At 32.2% G+C, this 13,863-nt stretch overlaps 1 protein-coding gene across 1 annotated transcript in view; it reads left to right on the forward strand.

Moving 5' to 3' along the window:
• The window catches only part of LOC145327459 (hemicentin-1-like), a 61,585-nt gene that overhangs the window by 38,727 nt on the left and 8,995 nt on the right, over positions 1 to 13,863 (forward strand). Inside the window, exons 20-28 of the mRNA XM_080171007.1 lie at positions 3,643 to 3,781; positions 4,131 to 4,256; positions 4,480 to 4,534; positions 4,919 to 4,969; positions 5,478 to 5,517; positions 5,891 to 6,009; positions 9,508 to 9,630; positions 10,095 to 10,199; positions 11,014 to 11,081. Of these exons, the coding sequence (XP_080027133.1) occupies positions 3,643 to 3,781; positions 4,131 to 4,256; positions 4,480 to 4,534; positions 4,919 to 4,969; positions 5,478 to 5,517; positions 5,891 to 6,009; positions 9,508 to 9,630; positions 10,095 to 10,199; positions 11,014 to 11,081 (826 nt within the window). The remainder of the gene's footprint in view (positions 1 to 3,642; positions 3,782 to 4,130; positions 4,257 to 4,479; positions 4,535 to 4,918; positions 4,970 to 5,477; positions 5,518 to 5,890; positions 6,010 to 9,507; positions 9,631 to 10,094; positions 10,200 to 11,013; positions 11,082 to 13,863) is intronic.

Below are 13,863 nucleotides of genomic sequence, written 5' to 3' on the forward strand. Positions count from 1 at the left end.
GTTGCGCTACCCGTAAATGGCGCTCTGTGTTCCCGGTCACTAGCTCCACACCGTGGGCGGACTTAGTCAAGTGTGGGTAGGAGGGGGAAGCGCGTGAGGGGACGGGGTAAATCCGTCCGTTCCCCCTGTGAGGAAGGGGGGAATGCTGTGGGTCTGAGGTAACTGTGTAATGAGGTAATGTTGCCCTCTCTCCTTAATCCTAGGTTTATTGTTATATCACCTTGATTGTATTCTCTTCAATGGAGAGTGAGCCCCTCCCTTTCCTCTGAAATAAGGGGTGTATTGTTGTTGTGCTGTAGGCTTGAGGTGATTAGATTGTGTATCAGGGCATTTGTTATATTACATCTAGCTTCTATTTTTTGTCCTTATCACAATTACATAACAGATTTGTTTACCAACCCTGTTCTATTTTTAGTTGTTATCACAATACACAGTGAATCCAAGCCTGTTCTATTTTTAGTTTTATCACAACACAACAAATTGTTTGCCAATCTTTGCTCATAAATCTATTGTTTAACCATCACACCAGGGTGGTAATCCCTGCAATGTGATATAATATCTGCTTTTCTAGATGGGTGGCTGCGTTGTAGCCTCTCAGGATACTTGGAGTTGACGTAGTTTTCTCTGCTTTGGTGCACTACACTCGTATGTTGGCTCGCAGCTCGCAGCTATGTGGCGTGTTTCAGCCTATCGGCGGCAGGGAATGTCCCGTCCTGCTAGCGCCGCTTGCAGCTATGTGGCGTGTTTCAGCCTATCGGCGGCAGGGAATGTCCCGTCCTGCTAGCGCCGCTTATCCAAATCCGGCTGATGGCGGCAGGGAATGTCCCGTCCTGCTAGCGCCGCTGGTTCGGATCCTGCTATCTCTTGCAGTAAATGTTGGCCTATTTTCAGCCGTTTGCACTTATTTGGCTTGTTTCAGCCAGTCCGCAGGCCTGTTTCAGCCCTTTGAGCGCTCAATTCTCCGTTAGATGTCGGCGCTTCTCGCGGTTCTCCGTCAAGTTTCGCTGTTTCACTTCCACAACTGCCGGATGCAGAGTTAGACCTTGCTATCCAGGGTGGGTAATTCAGGTTGCTTGTGTCAGTTTTGCCAGTTTCGCTTCCACAACTGCCGGATACAGAGTTAGACCTTGCTATCCAGGGTGGGTAATTCAGGTTGCTTGTGTCAGTTTTGCCAGTTTCACTGCTGGGAGTACCTTAGCCTCAGCTGCGCGTCTGCTCTACACTTGTGGTTCGCCGTAATCTCACACAGCTGTCACCAAAAGTTGTGGTATCCGCCTAGGGTAAATGGCAGACACCAGAGTTCGAATAAAGACTACGGCAGTGTGAACAGACGTGGACACCTATACTATAGAGAAGCTACGCTTCTCTAGCAATCACTAAATAATAAACATAGTCTATTCAGTTGTTTCTTTATTGCAGGTCTAAGGATAACTAAGGTTGTACAACATAATATAAATACATATGGATTAGGAATAGAGATAGTTAAAGATAAATCATACAATTAAAACATAGATAATTGCAATGGTTAGGTAGATGGCTATCCCTGTCCGGGGAAGGCAGGATAGCCCATGGAACAGCACAATAGGTAGATAAGCATAGAGGGGTTGAGTGGTAGGTCTGGGTACTAAAAAGGGAAGGTTTGATGATTACTGTGACAACAGCAGTCTGTGTGGGGGTGATTCTATCAAGTGAAGGAAGGCTTAGATCCTTTATCCTCAGGGTTGAGGTGGTGCTGATAACTTGGTGGTTGAAGGGGAAGGTTCCGGTGCTTAAGATGGGAGAGGGAGGGGTAACACCCCTCCCTCCATTTGCAGGACAACTGAGAGATGAAATCAGTACCGTTATCTGACATATTTTCAGGTGGCTTTACAATTGTAGAATAACAGGATTTAGCTGGGTGCGTAGCATCACTATAATGTCTTGGTTTCTGCATGGTCCAGAGTTGCCGCATACCACATTTCCATGCAAAATAAGCTTAAAATCTAATGATTTTAAATATTTGCGATTTAATGGTAAAAAAGAATATTTTTTTCTTTTTGATAGCCTGAATATGTTTAATTTTGTTTTTTATATAATCTATTCTTTGAATAGACATGCATATTCTTGCAGATTTTTAAAAAAATTTAAAAAATCAAAAATCGAAATTAAACAAAATTTATCTATAGCCTTTGAAAAATACTTTTGATATTTTTAACCTATATAACCAATAAAATCAATGAAAAATAAAAAAGTTTTATAAAACAAACTTTTGGAAAAGGTTTAAGATAACTTCATAAAATTAGCATTTAAGTAGGATATTTTTCTTGTCTATTTTAAAAATGCAAATTAAACATAGTTAACGAATATTTAATTAGCAAGAATAGTAATAGAATATTTCAATAACTACTTAAACCTTTTTGTGGCTATGTTATTTATTTAAACAGAAAATCTATTTTGTCAGAATTATAAAAATAATGAAATATTTTCAAACAAGCTTGCAAAATAAACATAATTTTATCAAACTTCCTCACAGTTTTTAGAAGATATTGTTGTAAAATATTAATTATTAAAATAAAATCTTTAATTTACAATGTTTAAAACACCTAAAAGTAAATTCTAAGCAAAATTAGATTTATTCTCTAGATTTAGAGTAGCTGCGCTACTTAAAAAAACATCTAGTATTGAAACCTACAGCTGATCAAAAATCAATAGTCATAAATTGGTGGTTTACAGATATCTAAACATATATATACACCTTACAGATTTATTTTTAAGATTGAATGTAAAGTATATTATACGAGATGTCATTTAGTCAAATTTTAAACAAAATAATTTTCATTAATTCATTAACAAAAAATAATGTTATAAATTTAAACTCACAAAGAGACTATTGTGTATTTTATTATTATGTTCTTTCTGCAATCTGATTCAAAACAAATTTTTTCTCTCATTCAAGTCAGGGATGAGTTTAGTACCAAAAAAAATAAAACAAGTTGAAATACTTTTAATTTAATTTGATATTATTGTATAATATTTTCTTTTATATATAATTTAAGAAATATATTTATAAAATATTTACCTGTCATAAAGACGACATATAGAAACAACATCCTTATAAGGAAATTAAAATCTATTTTCAAAATTTTCAAATTCATTTTATGCTTAAGAAGGGACGAGAAGGAATTGAAATTCAACATTAACTTGTTATTTTGCTTGTATATTTATCATATTTGTTTACAGTTTATTGGTAAAGTTTGGTAATACTTTATTTCGAGTCTATCATGCAGTGTACTGTCTATCTATCTATCCCATGTCTCCCCTATCTACAAGTTAAAACAGATTATTGTATTATGTAACTTGTCTTTGAGAATTAAAAGTAGTTTTCAAATATCTATTTTGCAATTTGATTTACTAGCAGATTCGCCCCTAAAAGCCTCTAGGAGGCACTTAAGGGAAGGAAGGGGGATCGATTTGAGGAGTAATATATCCTCTACCAAAATAATTAAGAATCATCCCTGGACCTACAAGAAGCATCACCGCAAAGGAGAACCATATTGGTCTAGTGGTTAACGTTACTCTAACATACAGACAGCCAAACACCTTGCTACTTCTATATAAACTAAACATCTTTTATATAACTCACTATGTTTGTTTGTATTTCAGCTGTACGAAACTATAGTGGTATCTATAGCTGTATGGTGTCTAATGTAGCTGGTAGCAGTGAGATTGTGGACATACTTGCTGTTTATGTTGAAGATGTTCCTAATGTTCGCCTTACTCTACATCCTATCAAGCCAATTAGGTAATATATAAGTAGATTTTTAAAAGCGAATCTTTTCTATAATAAGGGCCAGCTCTTTTCGTTAATTTAAACAGGTACAGGTAAGTATTGTCCTATCGATTCCAAACTTTGCATGGCGATTCCTGTAGTAGTCAGATAAGATTTAGAAACTGATTCATAGTACAGGAAAGAACATTGTTATAAGCGAAGCATCCCTATAATCAAGTCCGTAATCTTATATTTAAACACCTTTTCAACATATTTTTTTTTACTTTTTTACATTTATATTCTGATTTTTCAGTTTGTCCTACCGTTTCAGACATTCGCTTTTATGGATGTTGTTATTCTTTTTAACTAATATTTTTTACAGTGAGGAAGATAAGGAGAATGTTACGCTGCGCTGTGAGCCGTTACCTCCTGACACACGGCTGCTGGCGGTCAAATGGTTTCTGGATGGCGCTCTGCTTAAAGAACTACCTGACTGCTCTATTAAAAGGCAAATATATAAAAATGATAAAATTACTTTAAGCATAATTTTACATATATTTCATTAGCTGTTTAAAAGAAGGGTCAAAACTTTTAGAGGGTTAGATCCTACATTAATAAGTATGAAGAGAAATTTAGGAAAGTCAACTAAAAAAGTGAAAATTGAAAAAATGTATCTTTATTGCTTTAAATTATTCAATATTTACTTCTTGTCTAAATGTGAACTTATTTAGGAAAGTAGGTAATGAAGAAGTTACCGACGAGCTTTGCAACATGGATCCTTCAATAGTAAGTTAATTTTTACTTATTTTGTAAAGTAATATCCTTACATAAAAGTAACATGATGTCTTAGTGTGTGAGTATAGCCAAGAATTTTGCCAACCACGGTTATCTTAACCGCTGTATAGTACTTTTTGGTAAAAAAAACATCTCATAGATCAAGGGAAGTTTTATAATTATTTTGGAGGATAAATATAAAATGCCCCCATGAAAAAAATCACCTTCCTCCCTAATATTCCTTTAAAAACAGAAATTGACTTTGATGGAGGTCGCCTTTAGCCCGCGATCCCCTTACGTTATAATCTCCTTAAAGGCCTCTAGGAGCGTAGCAACTAGTTAACATCATAACCATAAAGAGAAGAACAAAGATGTAAAATTATTATCTTTAATTAGATCATCCTGGAGAATGTTGGAAAGAACTTTCATGGCAATTATTCCTGTCAGGTATCTATATATAGTTAGTCAGAGGTTTAGTGACTTTAATTTTTCATTTAGATATTTACTTGAAGATCATTCAAATAATTTTAATAAAGACTAAAATCATAAATGCTTTATCGGTTAACCCTTCCGTAAAGTCCTAAGTTTTTTGTCTTAAAAAAATAGAAATATTGCTATTATTTTCTCCTTGGGAGGTTGAAAGGCAAAGCAATAGATTGATAACTCCTAGATACACTATAATCCGTCAAAGGAATTTATAGCAGAAAAAGAATTTAGTTTGTATTTAGTCACATATGATTCATTATAACAATGCGGGCGGGGAAAATTATATTCGTTGGTAAATATTTAAAGATAACGACGAAAATATAGAACGTGTTGGTTTTTGCAGTTTCTGATCTAGCGGGACTAAAATAACAAACTTTAGGATACTAAAAGTAACGCAAAAAACGCTAAAATACAGTTTTTAAAAAAAGTGATTTAATAAGTGGGTATAAGATTGTTATTTTTTTTTCAGGGAAAAAACAGAGCAGGATGGGGTAAAACTTCAAATAGAGGTAAGTCACATATCTGTGTGCTTTTCTCTGTCGAGCACAAACCCTTCCCCTCTTTTTGAAATAAAATGAAAATATGATATAGAGTAGTTTTTGTTCTCCTATGACAAACTCCTGCAGTTGGGCCTAACCTTGCAGGGCTACCCAATATCCAATATTACCTGACCTGACCTAAAGTAATAAACAAACAAACAAAAACAGCACCCCCCCCCCCTTTATTTTCGGGTTAGTTTTTTCTTTAAGAAGCTGTTATTTCTCAGAACAACGTTGTAAAAAACATTATTTAAATTAAATGTTATAGATATATTTTGTTTTATACCAAATAAAGATTTTCAAAAAAGGCTAAAATTAGATTTTAATTATCATTGTTTTTCAGAGGGGCTTTATATCTACTTTGGTCCTGTGTCTGATCCTACACCAAGAGCGGACGTTGTCGTCAACAAAGGGGAAAATTTGACAATACCCTGCGCTATGAAACATATGGGAAATCCTAAGGTAGATGGATAGATAAATAGTAGAAATATCTATAGTTTGGTAGATTGATAGATTTAAAATTGATTACAGATAGATCAAAGATTGATTACAGATAGATTACAGATAGATTACAGATAAATTATAGATAGTTTACATATAGATTACAGATAGATTACAAATAGATTACAAATAGATTACAGATTTCAAATAGTTTACATACAGATTACAGATAGATCACAGAAAAATTATAGAAAATTTACATATAGATTACAGATAGATTACAGATAGATTATAGATAAATTATAGATAGATTACAGATAGAATTCAGATAGATTTCTGTTGGATTTTAGATAGATATCGAATATGTTACTGATACAAATAGATTGATGAATAGATTTTTTGATCGATTGATAGATTCAGAGGTGTGTAGAAATTAAGGGGAGTAAATACATCCCCTAGGTGTCCAGCCCTCTACACCCAACTTAACAAGGGTCTATATCTATATCTACAGCCAAGGGGGGTGTAAATGTGAAAAAGCCATAACCCCCATGAAAGTAAGTTAATGAAGTAATAGATTAAAGAAAGATAGATAGTTATTGAATCAAGAAATAGCTAATTTGCTATATAAATTAACAAACAACAATGAAAAAAAATATAATTATTAGCCAAATAGGTATATAGATTTTAAAAATTTACATGTAAATTTTGAATTTTTTAAACTATCCAAAGTTTAACTTTGATAGTCTGCTTCTCTTACTTTTAGGGATGTTTCCACCAAATTATATTTAAAATCTATTCTATAATAGCAAATCAACCCTACTTATCATTTTTTGCTTTATAAAGATTAACCTTTTACATCTTGAGACAAAGTGGCTAAGGGTTAAAATCTAGTAATTTAATGTAGTTGAATTTGTTTGCCTTTTTGATAAAAGGCATATAGCTTTTACTTTTCCACCAATCCAAAAAAAAATTAAACAGGGAACTCATAGGAGATACCTATAGGTACTCTAACTATGGCTGTAGTAGAGCTAGAAGAGTTTTGATTGATGTTTAGATTATTTTATCTTTTTGTTAGTTGCAGAAAATAATTTAAATATATGTTTAAGGGTTTTATGAATTTATACAAATATCCAGTATCTTTTTTCATTGAAAAAAGGCTCAGTTTCATGAAAAAATAATCTTGTTCAAACTTGTATCTAGCCTTGCTTCATGTTAGACAGTAAAAACTCCATGAAAGTTGAAGTTTAAAGTAATCTGGCCTGTGTTATAGTTCTTAACTTGTTTATTTGCTTAAGAACACTTTAATACACACACACTCACACCTATACCCTCACATACACACACCTAAACCCCCACTTAAATACACACACACACAAATACCCCCCACATACACACATATATACTCCCACATACACACACATATCCCCACAAACACACACCTATACCCCCAAATACACACAAACAAACACTTGACTTAAAACTTCAAGTGTAAAGTATAAACTGATCTTTTAGACAAGCTTTTAAAAATTGTATCTGGTTCTGTTTGCGGTAAAATCTTACTGGAAATGATTTCATTACAAATTAAGATATTTAAAGCTACCAAACCGATGAAATAATAGTTTCCAACAACATTTTAGAGTGGAGTTTACCAGATGCAACCTTTTGTGTAGTGTAGGTACTCTATGTTTTTAAAAATCAGTCTTTCATTAGGATTGAAACAGTTATAGGGACAAATAATTTTCTCAGCAGTTTTTTAAGATGCACGGCTGAAATGTTAGTATCGATTTTATAACTTTGCTATTTGATACATTGGCCGATAAGGAAATGAGGTTTACTACTCTGCTTTTAAAGATAGTCGTATGGATAAACAGCTGGAAGACAATTACATTCAAGCAAAAGATTTCGAAAGTTGCTGATCTGATTGAGTTACGATTTTTAGGATTATACATTAGGATTCTTTCTTTTTCAATACAAAGCCCCAAGAGGCAAGGCTAAAATCCCTTGGATTTGGTAACTTTTAGAGAGATAGTAGAAAAAAAACTTCCAAAATATGCATAAAAAAACCATATTATCCAGGGCCAACTAATTACGCATTCCCTTTCAAAAATAAATCTTTTTTAAAAAGAAAATATGAATAATTTTGTCCATAAGTAGCACAGCAACAACAAGATACTAAAATAATTTGAAAGAATTACTTGTAAATTTTTTTTTAGATGATTATCATAGACATGGGTTAAAGTTTCTGCAAGTGTGTTCCTTTGTATGTCGTTCAATGTGATTGGGTGTTTTACTCCAAAGTGCCTACCGACTAATCATCTATTTCCTTTATTTCCCTATGCCTGTGGAGGTATTAACCATGCGGAAAACATACGGTTCCCAATCCCCGAAGGGCTACCCAACTACCAATACAACCTAACTTACTTGGCCTAAAATAACCCCCCCCCCCCTCCTTAATTTCAATTTATTTTAATATAATGAGTGGGTCTGTGTGCTCGACAAAGCATTTGGAAGGAAATTGCTTTTAGACTGAGTTATTTCAGTGACGGACTGGCGTAAGGATATATATTTGTTAAAGCGTAGCTGCACTTCTGAAACCTCACTTTAAAGAAAATATAAAGTAAAACTTTCTCTCAAATAGAATTTATGATTTTTTTGCAGAATTTTCTTCAACTTATGTAAGAACTCTGATTTTCTACGAATTTTTCAAAACATGGGTGAAAAAACATCAGGAATGAGATTTTATTCTAAAAAAATATTTTGGATAGTAATTTTAAGTCTTAAAATTAAGAAGTTGTTTTTAGTCAAAATTGCCAAAATCGTGTTTTCCCTAAAAGTGCTTAGCGTGCAAAGTAACCTAACCTTAATTTTAAAATAAATTGAAAATAATTGGGGTAGTTTTTTATTCCTAACCTTTAAGGGGTCCCTATCCCGGCTGGGTCTATGCTTGCAGGACTACCATGTACCCCATTGCAACCTGACCTAACCTATTCTGACATAAAATAAATAAGTACCCTTTCCCTTCTCATTTCTAATTTTATTGAAAATAAGGCGAATAGGCTATACTAGGCACTTATGTTTGATTTTCCTTTTTTTAGTTTGTTATTAGTTTTGATTTAGAGCCTCAAACTTATTTGCAGAATCATTTTCTCTGTTTATCGATTGAGGAAAAGTCAATCTCTGAAACAAGATTTTATTTGCATTTGAGTTCAATTTTAGTGTTTATAAAAAAAAATAATAATTTGAAGCTGTTTATAGTGTCTATAAAAAAGATGACTTCATACAATACAAATGACCAATGATAGGCCAATACACGGACTAAGTTACCAATGATAGTATGCCGTAATTTTTATAGGCACTATAAAAAATTTTAATAGTTTTACTAGGTGGTATTAAATCGTGTAATTATATAAATTTGAATTTCGAGAGAGAAAAAAATGAGAGTAAGAAAAAATTATATAATAACTGCCATCTATCAAGCTTAGGTCTCATTTTTTTCAAGAGTAGTTCTTTTTTATTTAGGCTTCTCAAGCAATCTGGTTAAGAGATGGAGTGAGGATAAAAGACGAATCTGGCATTAACCTAACTTTGGTAAATGTTGGGGCTAGACATAACAAAAACTTTACCTGTATACCATTCAATAAGGTAACTATATTTGTTTGCCTATTGAGGGCTTTGCACTAAAAATAGTGGGTAGGATATTCCTCGAGATCTAAATAAAATTACATTAAAATAACCTTAATATGTAAAATTAAAATCATAGTTCTTTAATATTATTATATGCTGGTTTTTTATTCAATTTTAACCTATTTAACCAATTTTAAAAGAAATTTCTTTTATGGCTTCTATCCTGTTTTTACATAAAGAACATATTATTGAGTTTATATTTTATCATATAAAAATAATCCTTTTTAACTATTGAGGTTAGTGCGTTTGAGACAAGATCAGTAATACATTTTGACGTAAAAGAATTGAAGCAATGAACATACTTTTCAAACCCCTACAACAGTTTAAATTAAATATTATCCAGAAATTTTTCATTTGTGGATTCACGAGATTTGCTACTTAGGATAATTTTATTCTCGTTTAAAATATATTTATTTGTAAAGGTAAGCAAAGGGAATGGATCGAGTGTGGTGGTAAAGGTTGTAAATTCCCCCAACTTTGTGAAGCCGCTTCCGCCCAAATCTGGCGCCCCTGTTAATAGGAATCAGGTAAACTGTTTTTTTTTCGAAGCTATTCTAAAATGTCCGTCTGTTAGTACGTTAAAGGAAAAGCATGATTTTTGTGAAGATTCCTTATACTTGCAGAATGAAATTAACTTGGTCCGTCAGTCTCATATCATGGATAGTAGCTGGCTAAATATTTGTGAATATTCTCCTGACAGATGCTACAATTCCCTTATTCAGTCTGTCTGTAATGTCCTAGCTAGTGAATAACCATATTCAATTGGAGAAATGTATTTTTTTCTGTTTTTTGTATGTAATTTTTTCTTAAAAATGAACATTAGAGACGCACATTGTAAGATTTGTTCATTATACATATGCAATAAATGATTAATAAGAAGAACTATAGTAAACAACTGAATAAAGATATTTATGTGCAAAGTGCCATTTTTAATATTGTATGACAATGAATAACTATTTATATATTTTTTCCTGCTATTCCTACTTTTTAAAACTTGCTTTTTTTCACTCTGGTTTTTAACATGCCTCTTTACTACACTGTTCTTTATAGGAAACTATTTTACTATTAAAAAGCAAAAGATATTAAAATTATTCTGTCACCAATGAAAGGGCATTATTGAAATAAAAGTGTTGTTATCTAACATAGCATTGACTTTAAGGGCAATTTTATAGTAAACATATATCTTATAGCGGTATACAACATTTCTTTGTGAAACGTGAACATTTATAGAGAATATAGATGCTATAAATGTCCTAAAACTATTGTCCCACTGCGTTTAAATAGTCGAGGAGTAGCTTCGCTACTTTTTTTTTTAAGAAATCGTAACTTTTGCATACTTAGGTTGAGTTGGTATGTTCAGTTGAATGTGATCCGCTGTGCACTATTGATTGGTATCTAAACAATACAAGGTAAAAATATGTTATATTGATTTATGTTTTATGCATAGATTATCGAGGTATTGCTTATATGGCCAAATAACAGGTGAAGAAATTGATGGTGGAATTCTATTCCAAATGTTCTAGAGGGCCTAAAATATAGAATTTTACCATCCTAAGACTTAAATCTAATAATACTATAGCTTAAGAACTTTATTTCTTAAAATGGAGATTTCAATCGGTTCATCAGTCATTGAAATCTTGAGCTACAGGTGAAAAAAAATATGCTACTTTACATAATAGTATACGTAATTAGGGATAGTCTTTGTACAATTAGGACAAACAGAAAACAATTCATATATTTTTTCTTTGTAAATATCAAAAGGAAAAAAGAGTAATAAAAGTGCACTTACAAATCACAAATTTGCACCGAAAACACATTACCATAAAATAGAATTGTTTAGTGTGAAAAATAATCAAATATTTTTCAATACTCAGATTTAATGTACAAAGTTTTTGGCAGTTAAATTAAAGGCAATTTCGCTGATTTTTTGAATTGTGTGTACTTTGCGCTACCTTTCTCATTTAAATATTTTTAAATATCAAAAAAAGCTATTTTAATTTTATAGCTTGTTAAGGGGTTTGTAAAGGGGGTAGAGGGGGGGGGGGGGGCTCAGAGAGAGATTATCCACCTCCTTAATTTTGCTAGAGGGTTCAACCTGAAAGGGTAAGGCATTCTATAATCTTCATTATTAAAATTATTTAAGCAGAAAATATTGTATATATTATAAAAAGGAGTGCATCCAGTCGCGCGACTGCGGCTGATAAGGCTACACTTGGGCTGAAATTTTCTTGGGCTTTAGGAGCTTATACTAAGTATAGTTAAGAGTACGGATGCAGTCAGAGTAGTAGAGAGGCTTATAATTTTTATCCTAAAACATTGATTTATATTACTTTTTAGAAAGGGGGGTACAGGGTGGGTCCACTTTTTTAATAAAGAAATTTTCTTGGAATTAATTCCAAGGAGTTTGTTTAAGTTAAAAAGTGTTGTAATAAGTTTAGTTAAGGTAATCTAATTCTAGTTAGTTCAACCAGTGTGTAGTTAAAACAGTAACTTGTTGAAAAACAGCATCTAGTATTACTTGAAATATCGTAGCATTGCAGAGTTAATTATATTTAAATCTGATAAGTAATTGACATTTCATCTAATTAAACATTTACGACAATGAATCCAGCTGATCATACTGGGAATATGATAGTACCACAGATAGAGTATTTTTGGTTAGAAATTTTTTTAAAATGTGTGATTACGCCGGCTGTACAAAATGTAAACTTTCGCAGATGATGCATATTTAAATAAATTGGAACTTTACATTTCCAAAGAATGTTTCTGTTTTTTATGTGTAACTTTAAAGAAACAACTTCTTGTTAGAATATTGTTTACAATTCTTTGTTGAATAATAATAATCTAATGCATTTTAAACTATTCTATTTTAGACTAATTTTATTACAATAGTGTAAAATAAATTGTAGTAAAAAACTGTATTTTATAAAACTTGTAGGTATTCCGTTTGCTGAAAAGTTTTTTATTGTTTTTAACGAAGATATGCAAAACAAGGATGACAACATCCATTAAACGAAGCTCTGAAATGTAATGACAAACGAACATTAAAACTTGTAGAGTGTCAGAACTAAATAAATAGAATTTAAATATATAAGTTTAAATAAATTTTGAGTAAATTAGTTGCAAAACAGTCTAAATACAGGATACTGTTTAAGGACGTACTTAAATTTTTAGGACTTTATAGGTAAGCTTCGTTTATAACATTGTACTAAGTTGTCCTAGAAATCGGTATTCGAAAAATCAGATTATTAGGATAACTATAGCACATGTCTAAATTAAGGACAAAGGCTAACTTTTACGGACGGACTTACTGACCGACCCTAAATAAAGCTCAATTAGAAAGGTCAATAGCATAAAAAAAATTATTCCGTAAAATTTTTCTGTGACTGGTTGAAATAAAAATAATAATAAAAGAACTTTCACTGCTGGAAAAGTAGAGGACAAAGAAGTATTTCATTCCTTGTCTAGGTATAACTTTTTTAATATCTGGGAACAATATACATAAAATCTTTAAATTCTACCTTCTACTTTCTACTGGAAATATAGGTGAGGCAAGTAGAACTAAACGCCTATCATAAACATCTTATTTTTTATAGATACATTATGCATTTTTACATTTTTTACCTACTTAAACCTATTGACGTTTTCTAATATATCATATTAACGAAATTTTGAATCATAATAAGTCGATCTTTAATTAGAAATTAATGATATTTCCACATAAAAAGAAATAACCTTTTAAATAATATAAGGTTAAAGGTTGGGTGATTTTTCTGTTTTGAAATGATTTAATAAAAGAAATAGAAATATTATTTTTATATAATACAAATACTAATATACTAATTTTGAAGATAATTGGTCATGATTATCATGATTTCTCTTAAACCTTATTAAATTGACAATTTTCTCTGGAAATATTATTTACATTAGTTAATAAGGTTTCATAGCCGTCCAAGGGGGGGGGGTAATGGGGCGATTACCCCCCTCCAAAATTTTTTTAATTTTACCCCCCCCCCCCCCATTTAGAATTTACTCCTACCTTGGGGGTGCCGTAGGCACCCCCAACCATTTATGAGGGGGTATTTACCCCCCCCCAAAAAATTTTACCCCGGGGGTAAATTTGGGGGGGGGGTAAACAAATTTTACCCCTACCAACAGATTTCAGGGGGGGTAATTACCCCCCCCCCCAAG

Source organism: Acartia tonsa, chromosome 9, assembly GCF_053477335.1.
Source record: "Acartia tonsa isolate MP-2025a chromosome 9, ASM5347733v1, whole genome shotgun sequence".
Lineage (NCBI taxonomy): Eukaryota > Metazoa > Arthropoda > Copepoda > Calanoida > Acartiidae > Acartia > Acartia tonsa.